The 18,518-nt window shown below is 34.6% G+C and overlaps 2 protein-coding genes across 3 annotated transcripts in view; one reads left to right on the forward strand and one right to left on the reverse strand.

Moving 5' to 3' along the window:
- LOC124372214 (apoptotic protease-activating factor 1-like) overlaps positions 1-6,227 on the forward strand; it is a 46,058-nt gene extending 39,831 nt beyond the window's left edge. The window contains exons 8-10 of one of the 2 annotated variants that reach the window (XM_046830581.1): positions 1,157-1,356; positions 3,011-3,052; positions 6,017-6,227. In XM_046830581.1, the coding sequence (XP_046686537.1) occupies positions 1,157-1,356; positions 3,011-3,052; positions 6,017-6,212 (438 nt within the window). In that variant the 3' untranslated portion in view covers positions 6,213-6,227. The remainder of the gene's footprint in view (positions 1-1,156; positions 1,357-3,010; positions 3,053-6,016) is intronic. The other variant, XM_046830582.1, reaches the window with a different exon arrangement.
- Positions 6,228-7,782: 1,555 nt separating this feature from the next.
- On the reverse strand, positions 7,783-18,507 carry LOC124372213 (serine/threonine-protein kinase Nek8-like). The gene is given in 7 exon segments (XM_046830580.1): positions 7,783-8,135; positions 8,267-8,447; positions 8,489-9,094; positions 9,096-9,779; positions 13,125-13,310; positions 13,541-13,605; positions 18,444-18,507. Coding segments are annotated over 7 exon segments (2,139 nt in total).
- Between the last annotated feature and the right edge of the window lie 11 nt (positions 18,508-18,518).

The raw sequence follows: 18,518 nt of genomic DNA on the forward strand, positions 1-18,518 counted from the left end.
CAGTTAATTTAATTTTGTGTAATTAAGTGTTTCTTATATTTAATAATTATTGTGTGTATGTTTACTTAGTACACCACTAAACAATAATTAAATGTCTAATAATTTGTAAAAAAAAACAAAAAAAATGTTTTTAATGAGCCTGAAACCTACGTAATTACTAATATGATAACATTAACTATATAATATATGCAAAATATACAGTGTAATAATTTAAAAATATGTAGCATGTTTCTCGTATATGCAAAAATAATACTTTAATTGAAATCTTATTTAAAATAGTTTTAATTTATCCATGTTATTTATATTTTCATACTTTATATTACTGTGATAAGTTGTACTTAAAATGTTAGATGAAAACTTTTCAGATTTATTTAGTTAGAATATGGTATACACAATACAATAAGTAAAACACACAGTATGCCTACATGTATAATTGAATTTCTCAGTCCTGAATAACAGGATTCTCTTGTGCTCGGCCATCTAACAATTTAATAGATAACATATTGCGGACTATAAAATAATGAAATGGTTGCAATTGTTAATGGTAAACTCTATGTAATGTTTAAATAAATTGGGTTATGTGTTAAAAACATCAGAATAACTTTCAAACAGAGTGGCAATGAACAGTAAAGGCACAACCAATAGAAACTCAAAGAAGTTATAAAATATTTTTCTGTTACTTTTATTATAAGGGGAAACAAGAATCATAACACTGTCTAAGTTTAGCAGTAATATATCTATACAAGTATTTTACTGCAAAATAAATAATTACTAAATTACGTCCTGAAATTCCCTTTTGTAAGGTTTGTGAATTGCTTGTTACCACTTTTGTTTATAAGAGTCAGATACATTTCATTTTAAGAGTGCTTTGATGAGGTATTGTACATGTTGAACCAATGGTATGCCCATGTCTGGATTTTTAGGTTGATTAGTTCTTAAAATAATTTAATTCTACTAGGATAATAGTTTTACACTTCACCTACACTACATAATATTATAGTTAATCTTTTTAATTTAAAATTTGATTTCTAAAATTAACATTTGTTTTCCTTCTTATTACCATTTAATAATTAAATAATGTATTATTCTACTAGTATTTATGCAATTAATACTTTCAATACATGCAGATGCATAACATTAATAATCTACATTTTAGTCGCAGGATGAGTCATCAGAGATCTTAAAACAGCTGTCAGACTTTGTAATATTTGTGGAATCGTATGGAGTAGACGTGCGCAGGAACCATGGACCTGATATTGTGCAGTGTGCGTTACAAGAGCCCCATGATAGTGAAGTGTACAAGATAGCTGTCAGTCAGGTCCAGCGTAGACCCAACTCTGCTTATCTTCGCTTCCAGTAAGTCAGGAAAACACATTAAATACTTGTTTGTAAAGTACTTGTAGAAGGAGCCAAAACTACTCTGCTATACTGGCATGTTTCCTCAACCGTACTTATCAGGAAATAAGTTAGCTTCCTAGAAGCTGTGTAAAGTTGAAATGTTATGAGTAATAAACTCATCTCACATTGTTGCACAAGTGAAATAAAAAATGTATTTATTAAAGAGACAAAGTTAGGACTTAATGTCTTCTCTCATTTAACTTCTTAATGCAAATATTAAAAATAAAATATGATCATTCATAATATTAAATACAACTCAACTTCTTGTAGAACTAAAGTTACATCTAACAATGAATGACATCCTATTTATACTATAAATACTAAAGTGCCTTTGTATGTTTCGTTTTCATACATAAACTACTCAACCGATTGTACTAAAATTTTAGGTGGTCATTTGTGGAGGTTAAAATTGGATGGTATAAAAAAGGTTAAAGGTAAAAGTACTTTTTGTCACAGATGATTTTTTTGACAAACATAATTAGACATGTGAATAAAAGTGAAATGCTCGAAAGTTAACAAGATAAAGACAGAATATTCGGTTTAAAATGGTGACTCTCAGTTTCTTTATCTCGATATAATTTTTATTTAGATATCTGTTGTTTGGTAATAAGTATGTAAAAATATATGACTCCTGAACAAAATTATTGTTTAGTATTTTTAATCCTTCCAATAGGCTCCCTATTTAATCCTTACTAAAATTAGTGTGGCAGACATTTGGTTCCTTCCTTAGGGGGAATTTTTAATTTAATGAAAAACAGGGTTGCATGTTTATTAAGTGCCAATTAGTTCTCGTCTCCTTGATATTAATTCTGTAAATTTTTATATTGATGAGAATAATTATTTCATTCATTTGTTGTATAATCAGACAGCTTCTTAAAAATGTTCTAAAAACTCTTATTAGTTTAATTTTGAGTAGGTTGTTAATTTTCAGTATGCAGAGTCAGAGTGGTATAATAGCTTCCTTCTGCATGTGGACACATCTCATTGTGAGCATGTTATCAGTTTACAGTTTTCTCCGGCCAGCTGTTAAAATAATTAATAATTGTGGTGTGACACTCCATGTTTTGTTTATATTATTTTCAGAATTTCAAGTTTGGGTTATACACTCACTCTTGAAAGTATGACAAAATTATTATTTTGTATTAATATGTTTTTAATGTAAACTAATACTTAACTAAACTTTGTCATAAAATGAAAATGTTTATAGAAACAGATTTACTTCTATTACTGTTTTTATTTAACATTTTTTATCTGAGTGTGAATGCTAAATTATAAATTAATGTTTGAAGAATTAGTTAAACGATTTAATACGGGATGATGAAAAACATTAGTTAACATAAATGGACATAAACAATAGATTTATAACAGAATAATATGTGCGTCAAGTCACACAATATCCTCTAAAATTATGTTAACATGTTGATATTTTGGCAGACGCCTTACAGCTCGGAGGCTCAGTGTGTCTGTTAGGTCTCACTCAGTCTAGACCAGCAGTGAAGTCTTTGTGGTGCAATGTACAACATGTTTTATTGCTAAACATCTTGAAAATCAATTTGTACAGTTTAGTGAATAACATTTAGATGTGTTAATGATATAAAAATGTATGTTCTAGACAAGGTCTGAGAGGTGGTACTCTTGTGAACTTGCCATTGCAGTAAGTTGTTGCCGAGTATCCACTAATTGCACAATCTCACATTCAAAGGCACAGTCAAAATGATCTATCATTTTATTTAGATACAGTCGACTCTCGATAATTCGAAATTGGCGGGACATGCAAAAAAATTCGAATTAGTGAGAGTTTTGAATTACCGAGAGTTTTGATTTATTGAGAGGAAAAAGAAAACTATTCGAATTACCAAGAGTTTTTTTATTAAACACACAATGTCATACGGCAAACTAACAAAACTTAAAGAACATTAATTTCTAATGATTAATTGAAAAAATCTGTTATCTTTGATTGCTTTTTCTTGTTGATTCGTGCCTCATCGACGACCTTGTTTAACACAAATAGTGCGTCGAACACTTCCGGCCCAACTTCTGTCTGCAAAGAAAAGAAAGAAAACAACTGTCACAGCATATTTCGTAACAAATGCCGAAAATTACGTAATTTGTTGGCTGTATTATAACTTATGACGTACAGTATTTACATTGAAGTTTTAAACTAAACAAACAGCTGATTTTACAGCCCTTAGACCCTAAGGTTAAAAAAAGTCTGTTTCCCACCGGCCGACTCTCAATTCGAATTACAAAGAGTTCTGTCGAGTGAACTTCGAATTACTGCGTGTTCTGTATCGGCCTAACCTCAATTCATTTACGTCATTTCGAATTATAGAGAGTTCCGCCGACAAGAATTCGAATTACTGCGTGTTCAAAATTAGTCTGTCCTCTGCGGTAAGTTCGAAATACCGAGTGTATCAAAATGCATTGAAAAATTTCGAAATAGCGAGAGTTTTTCAAGGGACCGGCCTTTTACGTTCGAAATTACCAAGAGTTTTGAATTATCGAATGTTTGAATTATCGAGAGTCGGCTGTATATGCTTATGGCTTGCAGTTGAAGTCCCAACTAGTTGATTTATTACTATTTATTGTTGTATGTATGTAAATATTTGGAATAAAATATTAAAAATTAGGTTTTTAATAAAAGTTGCTAATGTTTACGAACTCCTAAACCATGTAAGAAATTATTTGATCTTACCATCACAGTTAGTTAAGGTAAAATGTTACATGAACTACAAGGGCCGTTTTTTTTTCAACCTTAGATCTTACGCCTTGACGGACAGACATGTGACAGTTCCGCGGTGTGTGCAGTGCATCATTGCCGAGTTCAAGTAGCCAGTTTGCACTAAGTTACAGTCGCATAAATATAGCTTCCTCTATTAATTCTCTTGACAAATTTGGATTGAGGAGTGTTGTTCGTTTCCTGTAAGATGAAGGTAATGTGCAGCAGAAATCCATCGGAGAATATCCATGTTTATGGAGAAAACATGGTATTGTGCATGAACGTTGTCAAAAGTATTAAGATGGCCAAACTGACGTGCACGTAGAACAAGAGGGGTACAGATGACCTCGTTGAACAATTTGCCAGAGTGTTTAGAGATAACTAAATTCACAGTAAGTGCCTTATTTTGAAATTTCCAGAAGTGTCAAGATCTTCTCTTTATTTTTACAGACAATTTAAGCTAGAAAAAGGTTTGTGTTCACTGGGTGCCAAATATGTTGAGTGACACCTATAATAATCACCAAATGGCTTTGTTTTAGCTTCCCTTGAATTCTTCCTTAAATTTGACCATCTTTAAACTTTTGATGCGATTTACGCACAACACCATTATCCATCAGACAACACCATTAAACAAAAATCAGATCACTAACTCTAACAGTCACTTAACACATTCGCTGCTGAAAAAAAATTTGACTGGTCATGGTAAATGCGGGAAAATATATATTTTTTAAAATTTACCCAATATGAAGTCAGAGCAGTCAAAAAAGGTTGTCCAGGTAACCCTCTGCCAGATTTGGTGACGTCATAACTGTGACAACAATATTGTTGTCAGCCGCACCTGGCGCTGGTCCCCGCTTAGTCAGTACCACAGGACACTGGGTCTATTACTCCCAAATGGCACTGTCACTCGCGGAAGACATTTCAATTGCACAAATAGTGAAAAAAATTGTTTTTGAGTAAAAAATTGAAAACAGTCCATAAACATGCAAAAACATCTTCATCGGCAGAACTCTCTGAACTCTAATCAGAATCATCCTGTTCACTCATTAAGTCTTCCACTACTTCATTGTCGTCCTCCATATTGCCTAAATACAATACAATAATAAATACACATACACAGTCACCTTACACTACACACAATAAACAATACAGTACAGCCAGCGAACGAAAATTGTGAACCACGAATGGATTGCGAATAAACAACATATGAAACAGACACAACATGTGGCAAAAGGCACAACGTTCCATGGCAACTACTAGGCTCACACTGAGGCAATGGCAGCCAAAAATGAGTAGATGTCTGCTATTGTTGTCATCCGCATGGCATGCCAGTATTATGTGACGACAATTGTCACTCGCAGCGAGTGTTTTAATCAACATATTCCTATTTATTATAGACTGGTTGTTGATGATTATTTTATATTATTTTAGCTCTAGGCATAACAGCTTATGTTTTAAGAAAACTGTCTTGTTATAAAATTCAAATAACTTTTTTTAATTTGAATATCGGACTCTATAGAGAATCCAAAGGAAAAGTTATTACATTTCAACTCAAGTATATAAATATCTGTGTATTGTAAAAAATCATATTTTCCTTTATCTTTGATGAATCTTAAGAGTTGCAAAATAAACCATGGGGAAAGAGAGACTTGTAGAAATGTGACTTGTCATAAAAAGAAGAAGAACAGGTTTAATAATTATCTAAATTATATAGTTTGTGTGTAATGTAGTAGTTGCTATTAGTAATGCTTATTTTCAGTTTAGTTAATAATTTGTAGCTACGTTACTGTGTGTATTTGTATAAAATAATGCATTATGAGACAATAATGTGTGAGTGGACTCAATTATATTAAATATTATTCTTAAAACATGCAATCATTTAGAAATTTGAATTTTTAGGTTGGGGCCTTCAAAGAATAGATCAATTCCCTCCACAATACAAACCAAAGAACGAGTTTCTGCTGCTTGTTTTTTAAAGAACAACAGTGATGTTCTCGTTGCTTTAGAATCAGGAAACATTGAGGTAAGTACAAAAACATTAAAGTTTTGTTGTTTACCTGTAAAGTTTGTTGGTGAGGGATTATTAGACAGGTAGCAATGTTTGATTTTTTTAGACCAACACAACAAAATACAATTTCAGTTCATAAATATAAATAATATACTCTTAACTTTTATGAGCATGAACTTGACTATTTTGTTCCCAAGAGTAGAAAACATCACTAAAGTTTTCAGTAATTTATCGGCCTCTCTAACTTGTAAATAAAAAAACTACACTAAAAAAATAAAATATATTTATCCCCAGCCCCCAATAAAGTATGGAAGTTCCAGGAATTTTGGTATGAAAGATGTGTTGTTTAAGTTCCTATGGAAGTATGAGACTTGTTATATATACTAGCACCACAAACAGTTAAAAAGTATAAATTTTTAGTAACAAATGTAGAAAATATCATGGAACGTTAAAAGGTTTTTTAAGCTATAATCTTTTTTAAATATTGTTTGACCTTTTCCTTAAGTTAGGATGTTTGGGCTTCAGGGCTTTTTTGAACATTTGACTATTTTTAGAGTCTGCTAGTCTAGTGTTAGTGGAACATCATTGAATTGTAGACATGAATGATAACTTAATTAAAGAAAATTAAGATATTTATGTTTTTTATTGCAATACAACCAAACATCACAATAATTTGTTGGTCAATAAATTCAAGATTTTCTGGAATAAAATATAATATAGATATCTAAATTTTATGTTAAGATTGAAATGAAATGTCTCATTTTGATTCAGGATCTCTTTATCTGATTTTGGTTACGTTCTCTCACCATTTTCAAGTTTTATTCAAACAAATTTACCATTCAGAATTTTAATTCTGCACTACAAAAATAGAGCCCGTAATCATATCTTCAGAATGTTTAATATTTTTTTGTCTAAAAAGTACATGCATTTAATTTCCTTTATTCCAAATCCTATGTAGTTCTGTAGCATCTTATAAAATTCCCAATACACATTCCTCAAGACTTTTTACTGTCAATGGTGGTTGTTAATAAAACAAGTATATGTGTTTTTTGTGTTCAAAGTATATTATTGTTGTTATTCTATGGATATAATAATCTAAATTTATGTATTAAAATTAATTTTTTTAATCACGATTACAGAATAATGTTTTTACTAAAATTTGAGCTCTTATTTTGATTAAGTATGTGTACAACAATCGATAAGGCGTAGATGGAAATAAGAGGTGTTGTTACCTACAATTCTTTAAATGGAACAATAATTTTTTACAAATCTTGATATTTGCAGTGTTCTTGTTTACTTTTAATGGATACTTTCTTGTCTTTTAATGTGACATTCCCTTTGAATCACAATCACCAAAAGAAGAGTTTGAGGGGACAGTTTTTGTTGCGTAAGATGTAATTTTATGTACACTTATAGTGGGAACTTAACCTTACTAATCTCCTACAGGTTGTTTCCTCGTAGGTTAATCTCAAACTTATTTGTTTGTAACACAGGTCCGAATGTTACCATAACAAACATTATTTACAATGATATTATACACATATTTTTGAATGACATTTAACATAATAAGAAGCATGTCTACAATGATGTAAGTTGTTCGCTCCATGGATGTTCAGCTTGTGCCAGCTCAATTGCTATCCAGTTAGGTATTGGGCTGCTAGTGTCCACATTCCCCTGTGGTGGCGAGAGGCATTGTGGTGTTGACCAGAAGCAAGATAGTATCCCAAAGTGTGTAGATGCCTGCCACAGTCACCACCTCTCCTTGCTCTATCTGTGTAGGTGATGCATACAAAGCCAGCATCTCTTCTGGGTTTTGAACACGATGTGACAATGTTGCTGCACCGAGGTAACGAGTGCCCCAAAAGTACAAAGCATTATGAATGGTAGCCATCACTGTGTAGGTCGGCCCACACTCCACAAGATTTGCTATCTTGTCCTGTACTGCTGTCATGACATGAGGTTTTCCAGCCATGTGTCCTACTTGAGCTTCAGAGTTGTTGCCCATAGTTTATAACTTGGCCACATTCACTCAAAGCTGCACTGTGGTCAGTCGAGAAAGATATGTTTTCTATTCTCCATGAATTAAGGGCTGTCACAACTCGTAAAATGAGGTTTTTTTCTGATGGGTTATGTTTTCAAACCAAAAATCTGCCACTTATTTGAGAGGCCCAGCTTGTTGTGAGAGTTGCTCCCACACACATAAACAGCTCCAGTATTAGAGATGATGGCAGTACAGTCAGGGCCACAAATGACCCTGCGGACTGTTGTAGGTACTGTCACTCTGGATGGGACACAGTAGTTATGCTCATTTCCAGTGCCTAGCCGTCCTGAGTCTCCACGACCCCACCCCACGTAAACAATACTCCATCTCTCGTGACAGCAGCACAGTGATGGTCCCCACAAGATATTTGTGTCACCTCCTTGTTGAGTAGACTGTCTACCAGTTGAGGTCTAGACGTGCTGCTCCAATCTCCATTACCGAGACATCCAAATGTTCCATCACCACAAGTCATGAGCACACCTGAGTCACTCAGAAACAAACTAAACCCATCCCCTGCTCCTACAGCTGTTATTTTTCTGTCAGTTAGTGTTCTAACAAGTGTCGGTTGCTGAAGCCACAAAGGAGAATTGGTGTGACCCAACTGACCTCTTTTACCTTCTCCCCACGTGTAAACTCTCATGTCTGCAGACACGGCGATGTAATGAGTGTCACTTACTGCTACTTGCACAATATGGAGTGTGGGTGGCAATGGCAAGGGAACACAAGAAAATGTGGTTCCACTGCCTGATAACTGGTACAGAATTGATCTGATATGTGTTTGGTCCACTACAGACACTGCATTTTTTCGAGCTTGTTCCAGAAGGTTACTGACTCGACTGTATACCTCAGTAGTAGTTGGTCTTGCATTAGGTTCTTTCTGGAGTAAATGCATTACTAAATTTCTTAATCCCTCTGAGTACACATTAGGTTACAGGGTCGTATGTTCCTTTCATAATTTTATTAACTAGAACAGGCAAATTATTCCCTTGAAAAGTTTTTTGTAAGCAAGCCATTTCATACAATATACAGCCGAGGGCCCAAATATCTGACTTGTGGTCGTATTGCTTTCCCTCACACATCTCTGGGCTGATGTAGTAAGGTGTGCCTAACACTGTCTGAGCCTGACCCTTGGTTGACATCACTTTAGAAATGCCAAAATCTCCGACTTTGATTATGTTCTGTTTTGTTAGAAATACATTTGCTGTCTTTAAATCCCTATGCAAAATGTTATTTTGGTGCATGTATTTTATGGCGGCCACACACTGTATGAATAGAGTGAGTACTTTGAGCTCTGAGAGTTGAGATGAACGGGTGATTAGTTGAGCGAGTGTACCACCATCTGCGTACTCCATCTCTATCATAAGTAATCCGTCCACTTCAAAACTGCCAAGATAACGGATGATGTTGGGATGACTTAGAGAAGACAGCACCTGTACCTCGTTGAGGGCCATCTGTCTCTCAGTTGTGCTGAGTTCCAGCATGTTGATTTCCTTGATCACTACTAACAGATCAGATGTCAATCTTCGGTAAAGTACTGCAGTGCCGAAAGCCCCCTTTCCAACTGTCCTGATCTTCTCATAACCATCAAGTGTCATTTTCTTTTCTTCAAGTACCTATAAAAAGAATAGAAAAGGAAATTATAATACTGCTTTATTATATTCCACAATTTTTTATTAAATATGCAGAATACACAAGAATTTTGTAATGTTTAATAATGCAATAATAAGAGGATAATTTTGTAAGTACGTATCTTATAAATAAAAGGAATCACAAAAGTGCTAATCTCGAGAACGGCTAGAGCAATTTGGCTAATTCTTTTTGTAAAATATTCGTTGAAATTCGAGGATGGTTTTTAAGAAGAGAAATAAGAAAAGTCACCTAAAATATTTTGGAATTCTTAAAAAATTTTAGTATTTATATAAATTTTACTGACACTATTCAGCTGTTGACATTTTAATGAATTTTGACAAATAGGCTAAAAACATCAGTTTACATTTAAATTGTATAAAATACTAACTATACAATGTTTTACCAGTAGTGCACTACAGATAGCTAATACAAAGTTTATATATATATATATATATATATATATATATATATATATATATATATATATATATATATATATACAGGGTGTACATAAAGTCCTGCACGGGTATAATATTTTCTGAACGATAACAGATAAATAAACAAGATTTGGTACATCAATACTACACCTAAAAATCTACTTTTTGAAGGAACTATCGGTTTTCTGTAATATCATGGGGACGTCCCGCAAGGAGTCAGAAGGAAATCTTAAATAGGAGCATAGGTCAATATGGACATCATTTTAAAGGGCTTATCTAGCAGAGTTTAATGCCGCAAACCGCACTCAAAAAGATTGATCCAGTACAAAATGGTGGATGTTCAAAGATTTTACTTGGTTACATTTTATTAGTAGCCATAACCCCAGTAAAGCAAAACTGCAACCAAACAAATACTGCAGCTAACTACTACATTATGCTTGTCAGTTGTACAGAAGTGAATTATGACATTAGTTATCCTCAAGGGTTACAAATTTGGTCCTAATATATTGATAACGGGGAAAACCTGATAACAGTAACAATTAGAAATCTCTTATCTTTGGGTCGCAGTTAGGACTTTCCTATTAGCCAGTCTATTCATAGTAGACTATTCTAGTTTTCTTGTTTTAGTGGTGCTGTCCATCCATTTTATCAGTGCGCTTTAGTACAAAAGAGTTTGTCGTATTGCTTGTAGTTCTTCAACTACACTATGTCGCTTGACGAACGTGAACGTATAACATTTCTTATGATGGTTGGTTGGGGAAATAACAGACGATCACACGAGGAAGCATGCCATTTATTTAATGACTACTTTCACGAGAGGCAGCCAATTTCTAGAAACAACTGTAGGAAGAACCGTTCAACACTTTATGAAAACAGGAAGTGTTTCCGATCGTCATAGATCGCTGATAATCGCTAGAAACCTGATAACAGTAACAATTAGAAATCTCAGCGATCTATGAACGAATAGCGAAGAAAACTAGAATAGCCTACTATGAATAGACTGGCTAATAGGAAAGTCCTAACTGCGACCCAAAGATAAGAGATTTCTAATTGTTACTGTTATCAGGTTTTCCCCGTTATCAATATATTAGGACCAAATTTGTAACCCTTGAGGATAACTAATGTCATAATTCACTTCTGCACAACTGACAAGCATAATGTAGTAGTTAGCTGCAGTATTTGTTTGGTTGCAGTTTTGCTTTACTGGGGTTATGGCTACTAATAAAATGTAATCAAGTAAAATCTTTGAACATCCGCCATTTTGTACTGGATCAATCTTTTTGAGTGCGGTTTGCGGCATTAAACTCTGCTAGATAAGCCCTTTAAAATGATGTCCATATTGACCTATGCTCCTATTTAAGATTTCCTTCTGACTCCTTGCGGGACGTCCCCATGATATTACAGAAAACTGATAGTTCCCTCAAAAAGTAGATTTTTAGGAGTAGTATTGATGTACCAAATCTTGTTTATTTATCTGTTATCGTTCAGAAAATATTATACCCAGTGCAGGACTTTATGTACACCCTGTATATAAACATGCCTTTACAATCCATTCTTTCTCAGATTACAGCCCGAAAAGCAATAAGACTTCACAACGCAAAACCTTATGTATACGTTTTATTTTGGAAAGATGCACTTAATAACTTAACAACTTAATAAGATTTCACCTTTATACTGGAAGTATATAGGATTTCTTCCTAAACCGTATATGTATTTTTGATCAGGGCAAACAAGGCAGACTCAGCTGTGGTATTGGAAATATAATTAATTCGAACCAGAATGCTCCTACATGTCCAAAACATGATACATATCATGACAGGTTAAACTCTGATAATCTTAAGCATGAACACTGAAATAATATGTACCTAATGTATACTTACTTATGTTTGAACATTTTCATAGCATCCCCATCTTATTATATCATAAGTGCTTTTTACCAAGTATTATAAGGACTTCTATTTTGAAAAATGCATGTGAAGCCGCTTCTAACAGCTAGTATATAATATAAGTATCAATTGCTAAATAAAAAACAACACTAATAGTTCTTCATAACAAATATTGTCTCAAAAATACAAACAAGAGAATTTTTCTTTTCATAATGATATTTGCATAATTAGCATGTGGTGTAGTCATGAAATAATTGTAATGATGCTCTCAAAATTTGAAATATTCCACTTTTGTAACTCTTTATTTTGAAATAAACATGGTTTTCATGAAAATAAGAGCATATTTGTAGGAAATAATCTGTAAATAATCCCTTGACTTTATGCCTAGTTTGCATGAACCTACAAAGCAGTTCATGAACTCTATTACTCAATAAGTCTACCTGATAAAATAGCACCACATATTTGTGTCACAGAAAACCTGATCTAACAGTTTTAGGACATACATTGCCCTGTTGGGCCTAACAAACAATTGTCTGTGCACCCACATCTGTGTTAAAAACTTGATTTAAAAATCACCTAAACACTCATATAGTTAAGTAAACTTCTAACTGAATAACATTTCTCAGTAAATGGTCCATCATTAATTTATTTATTTCAACGGAACAACACCAATTTTACAAATATTACTAGTAGATCCAAATGAAACCAACAATAGATAATAAGTATACAATAAAAACAAAACAATATCAAGGTATTTTAACAGATAGGAAATATTGTAAAAACAAAGACTACATAGCTCATGCACCACGCATCACTTCCAGTCTCTCAGAAAACCAATAGCTTCCGTCCGGAAAGAAGAATTCCCGAAGAAATTGATGGAGGAAGAAGCTGCCTCGCCAGTCCTCAGGATTCTGGATATGCCGTGGTTTTGAGTATAATTAGTTGGCTGGAAACGCCTACTGAAAACTGACTTCGAGCGAGTCCCTCTCAGCACAGTGAAAGTCACAGCTCCCAGCAGGTCAGGACAGTCTGTATCGCCGTTAACCAGCCCTCGCAGAAAGTTGAGGTCTTGATAAGCCTGCTGCAAAAAGGGTGGTTGGATGTTGAAGAGTTCCTCCACGGTGTGGATTGGGGTCTCCTGTACTGATACCCGAGCCTTGTTCCCAGAGCTCTGATGAAGCGGACTTGCATTCTGTTGAGCATTTCAATGTGAAAGGCTTGATGAGGTGACCAAACAAGACAGCAGTACTCCAGCAAAGGACAAACTATGGTTTTATAAAGAATAAGAAGGGTATGGGGAGATCTGAGTTCTTTAGTAGAGCGGAGGACAAAACCAAGAAGGGAAGAAGCTTTTGAGGAAATGTGTTGGAGATGAGGAAAAGGAGATAAGGAAGGAGCAGTGATGACACCCAGATCCCTCACCTCATCAACCGTCTTCAGCTTGTTCCCATTGATTGCGAAGCTATAAGAGAACCACTTCACTGCGGCTGAAGTGCATCACAACGCACTTTTTTGGATTTATCTATGATCTCACAGCTATGTCAGATACCATAAGTGCTATTCTATAAATGCCAGTTGGGATTGGGATTTTTGCTTTCTATAACTTAATGGCTGATTCAACAGAAGAATCTTATAGAATAATGTTCTCCAGAAAGAAATACGAGGGGGTACCCAAAAGTAACCGGAATTGTATTGCTGGCATCCGGCAGCGTGTAGTACACATTCCTGCCACTAGGCGTGTGTCGCGCAACCCATTGCGAGCTCAGTGACCCCAGTTCCGTTGTCCTAGTGCATTCTGTTCGTTCGTAGTGACTGTTTTCGCTAACCCTGTTTTGTTCTTGTTTCGTTTTTTTGTCATGGCAAGTTTAAGTGAACAACGTGCAGCTGTGAAATTTTGTTTTTTATTTGGTAAAAATGCTGCAGAAACTATTTTAATGTTGAATACAGCTTACAAAGATGTTTGCTATGGGGAAAACTCAGGTCTACGAGTGGTTCGCTCGATTTAAAAATGGCGACATGTCGATTGAAGACAAACCTCGTTTCTGGACGTTTATCAACCTCTCGAACGGACGAAAATGTTGAGAAAATTTGAGAGCTTGTGCTCACCGACCGTCGACAGACAATTGAGGAACTATCAGAGAGTAGTGGGTTAACTTGGAGCTCGGTTCAGCGAATTTTAACAGGAGATTTAGGACTGAAAAGGGTTGCTGCCAAATTTGTTCCTCGACTTCTGACTGACCATCAAAAGGCACATCGAGTTGAAACTTGCCGCCTTCTGAAAGAACATCTCGAAAATGATCCCGATTTTCTGGAAAAGGTAATTACTGGTGATGAGTCATGGTGCTATGGTTATGACCCAGAAACAAAGCAAACAGTCAAGCCAATGGAAGTCGCCATCTCCACCTCGTCCAAAAAAATGTTGGCAAGTCAAATCAAACATCAAAACCATGTTGATTTGCTTTTTTGATGCTAAAGGCATTGTTCATTCTGAGTTTGTTCCTCCAGGTCAGACTGTCAACCAAACATTTTATTTGGAGATTTTAAGAAGATTGCGCAACAGTGTTCGCCAGAAAAGACCCGATTTGTGGCAGACGAGAGTGGTTCTTCCACCACGACAATGCACCGGCACACACAGCCATCTCAGTTAGGCAGTTTTGAGCCAAAAACGGCATGGTTACGCTGCCCCACGCACCTTACTCGCCTGACCTCGCTCCATGCGACTTTTTTTTATTTCCACACATGAAAAGAGGCTTGAAAGGTCAACGATTTGACAACGTTGAAGAGGTTAAGAAAAAAACGAAGTTCGAGCTTGCAGCCATTTCTAAAGATGACTACAAAAAATGTTTTGATCAATGGAAATACCGTTGGGACAAGTGTATTAGTTGTAATGGAGATTATTTTGAAGGAGATAAGGTCGTATTGTAAAAAATTTGATAATATATAATTTTTATAAAATAATTCCGGTTTTTTTTTTTTGGGTACCCCCTAGTAGTCTTGATTGACTTCTTATGTAGTGGTGTTTGTTAATAAACATATTGGAAATTGAAAGGGGACTGGCCAAAAAATGTCTTATTGTCACGATCAAGAAAATATGTCCAAAAGTTATATGAATTGCTATTTTAAATGTATTCCGGTCTTAGTATATTTTGTGTCAAAGTTGATTTTGCCTTGTTTAATCGTTCAAGAAAATATATATAAGTACACAGGAGAGAGAAGCGTATTTTGGTCATAGAGCATCTACTTTTGGCCATTGTAATTTGCTTCCATGAGATATTTCTGGATCCACAATTGAGTTTGCTTTGTTGTACTGATATATATATATATATATATATATATATATATATATATATATATATATATATACTTTTAACTGTATTTTTTTTGCAAATATTAAGTATGCAGTATTGTAATGGTCAGTACTCTAATGCAGATATATATACAAATACAAACAAGTCTGAGAAGCCTTTAAATTTATAGTAAAAGTTAAATAGTTACTTTGTTTTTTATATCTGCATTAGAGTACTGACCATTACAATACTACATACTTAATATTTGCAAAAAAAAAATACAGTTAAAAGTATATTTTTACAAAAAGTTTTTGAATTTATAGTATTATATTTTCTTACCTCTGTGCTCAACAGAAATTGCAGAAAAGGTTGACATAAGAAGTGTTGGTACTATACAGGGTGTACATAAAGTCCTGCACTGGTATAATATTTTCTAAACGATAACAGATATATGAACAAGGTTTGGTACATCAACACTACACCTAAAAATCTACTTTTTGAAGGAAACTATCAGTTTTCTGTAATATCATGGGGACGTCCCGCAAGGAGTCAGTAAGAAATCTTAAATAGGAGCATAGGTCAATATGCACATCATTTTAAAGGGCTTATCTAGCAGAGTTTAATGCCGCAAACCGCACTCAAAAAGATTGATCCAGTACAAAATGGCGACTGTTCAAAGTTTTTACTTGGTTACATTTCATTAGTAGCCATCCATAACCCCGGTAAAGCAAAACTGCAAACCAAACGAATACTGCAGATATAAATACTACATTGTGATTGTCAGTTGTACAGAAAGTGAATTATGACGTAGGTTATCCTCAAGTGTTACAAATTTGGTCCTAATATATTGGTAACGGTGGTTTAAAATAGGCTCTTTACGTCAATGCCGTAGTGTGGGGGTGCTCCGTCCTGTTGAACCAGATATTCTGGTAATGTTCTCCAAAAATATGTTTTCGAAGTGCTGGTGTGTAATTTCATTTTCTAGCAAAACGTTGGTATGATATTTGGCACTTAAATTTCCTTCAATTAAAGAAAGGAGCCTACCAACTGGGGGTGTAGGGTACCTATCACACCAAGCCAGACATTCACCTTTAGTGGAATTACAGTGTGCGTATGTGCCTCCCGCATCCAGTGAGGATTTTCGCTACTCCAGTAAACGGCAATTGTGCCTGTTTACGCTTCCATTCAGCATAAAATGAACACTCGTCTGGAAAACACAATATTGTTTGCATCAATTTCGTTGCAATCTATTTTTGGCCATCATAGTTTCAACAAAATTCTATACGTCGATCAAAAATCATCTTTCGTTGAGTTCGTGCACCAAATCAACTTTATAAGGCTTAAAATTAGACCCTTTCAGAATCTTTTTAACAGACGTAACAGAGATGTCATGAGTTTTGTGTTGCTGAGCGTAGGGACTCTTGCGGATTCTCAATAAATGACTGCAATACATCTAAAGAGTTGCCTTCAGTTGTCGTAGTAGCGGGGCCCTTCCTGTCCTATGACGATCGGAAACACTTCTTGTTTCCATAAAGCGTTGTTGAACAGTTCTCCCTACAGTTTTTCTAGAAAATTGGCTGCCTCTCTCGTGAAAGTAGTCATGAAATAAATGGCATGCTTCCTCGTGTGATCGTCTGTTGTTTCCCCAACCAACCATCATAAGAAGTGTTATACGTTCACGTTCGTCAAGCGACATAGTGTAGTTGAAGAACTTACAAGCAATACGACAAACTCTTTTGTACTAAAGTGCACTGATAGAAAGGTTGGACAGCACTACTAAAACAAGAAAACTAGAATAGCCTACTATGAATAGACTGGCTAATTGGAAAGTCCAAACTGTGACCCATAGATAAAGAGCTTTCTAATTGTTACTGTTATCCGGTTTTCCCCGTTATCAATATATTAGGACCAAATTTGTACCCCTTGAGGATAACCTACGTCGTAATTCACTTCTGTACAACTGACAATCAAATTGTAGTATTTATCTGCAGTATTCGTTTGGTTGCAGTTTTGCTTTTATCGGGGTTATGTGAGCTACTAATGAAATGTAACCAAGTAAAAACTTTTGAACCAGCCGCCATTTTGTACTTTGGATCAATCTTTTTGAGTGCGAGTTTTGCGGCATTAAACTCTGCTAGATAAGCCCTTTAAAATGATGTGCATATTGACCTATGCTTAACTATTTAAGATTTTTCCTTCTGACTCCTTGCGGGACGTCCCCCATGATATTACAGAAAACTTATAGTTTCCTTCAAAAAGTAGATTTTTAGGTGTAGTATTGATGTACCAAATCTTGTTCATTTATCTGTTATCGTTTAGAAAAATATTATACCCAGTGCAGGACTTTATGTACAACCCTGTATAAGCTTACTCTATGCTTTCAAGACCATCAATGTTAAATAAATGAAAATAGTTGTTGAATTAATAAAATATATTGTTGTGCTGTCAAAAAACAATGTTTATACAAAACATTTGATTACATTGAATAGTTCCAAAAATATTTCGCTACTTTAGAGGCCAGTGGGGTGTAGCCCAAAGCGATTTTCAAAATAAGAATATTCTTATATGTTGACCAGGGACTCTAAAAATGTCCATGTAAAATTTTCATTACAATCAGTCCATTAATTTTAACACATGCGTGCACACGGACACACGCACATGCACGCACGCATACATGCATGCACCCATGCACACAACAGAGACACCATTAGTTTTTTATATAATAGCATAGACTGATGTAGATGTGTTAATTTTTTCATTAATTAAGTCAATAATTATTCTTTCAATTTTTGGCTTTTATCCTTAAAGTATTTTTACTCTGCTTGGTTAATTCAGTTAATATTTTAAAATTTCATGTTTAAATTTATTTCTATTTCCATATAACCCTGAAAAAAGAAAAAAATCAAATTAATTAAATTCAGAAGTTTAATAGTCCCCTCTGGGATTTTTGGTTACCAGGAAGCATTAAAAAAAGTAAACCAATAAATGTCTAAAGACTAAAAATTCAAAAATGGTGTCAGGTGGTCAGTTGGACTCACCGGTATGGAAGGTGAACTCAGCTGCTGGTGTGAAAGTTCCTCCAAGTATCCTACACACTGGCATCTCGAATCAAT

Source organism: Homalodisca vitripennis, unplaced genomic scaffold, assembly GCF_021130785.1.
Source record: "Homalodisca vitripennis isolate AUS2020 unplaced genomic scaffold, UT_GWSS_2.1 ScUCBcl_2747;HRSCAF=7811, whole genome shotgun sequence".
Classification (NCBI taxonomy): Eukaryota; Metazoa; Arthropoda; class Insecta; order Hemiptera; family Cicadellidae; genus Homalodisca; species Homalodisca vitripennis.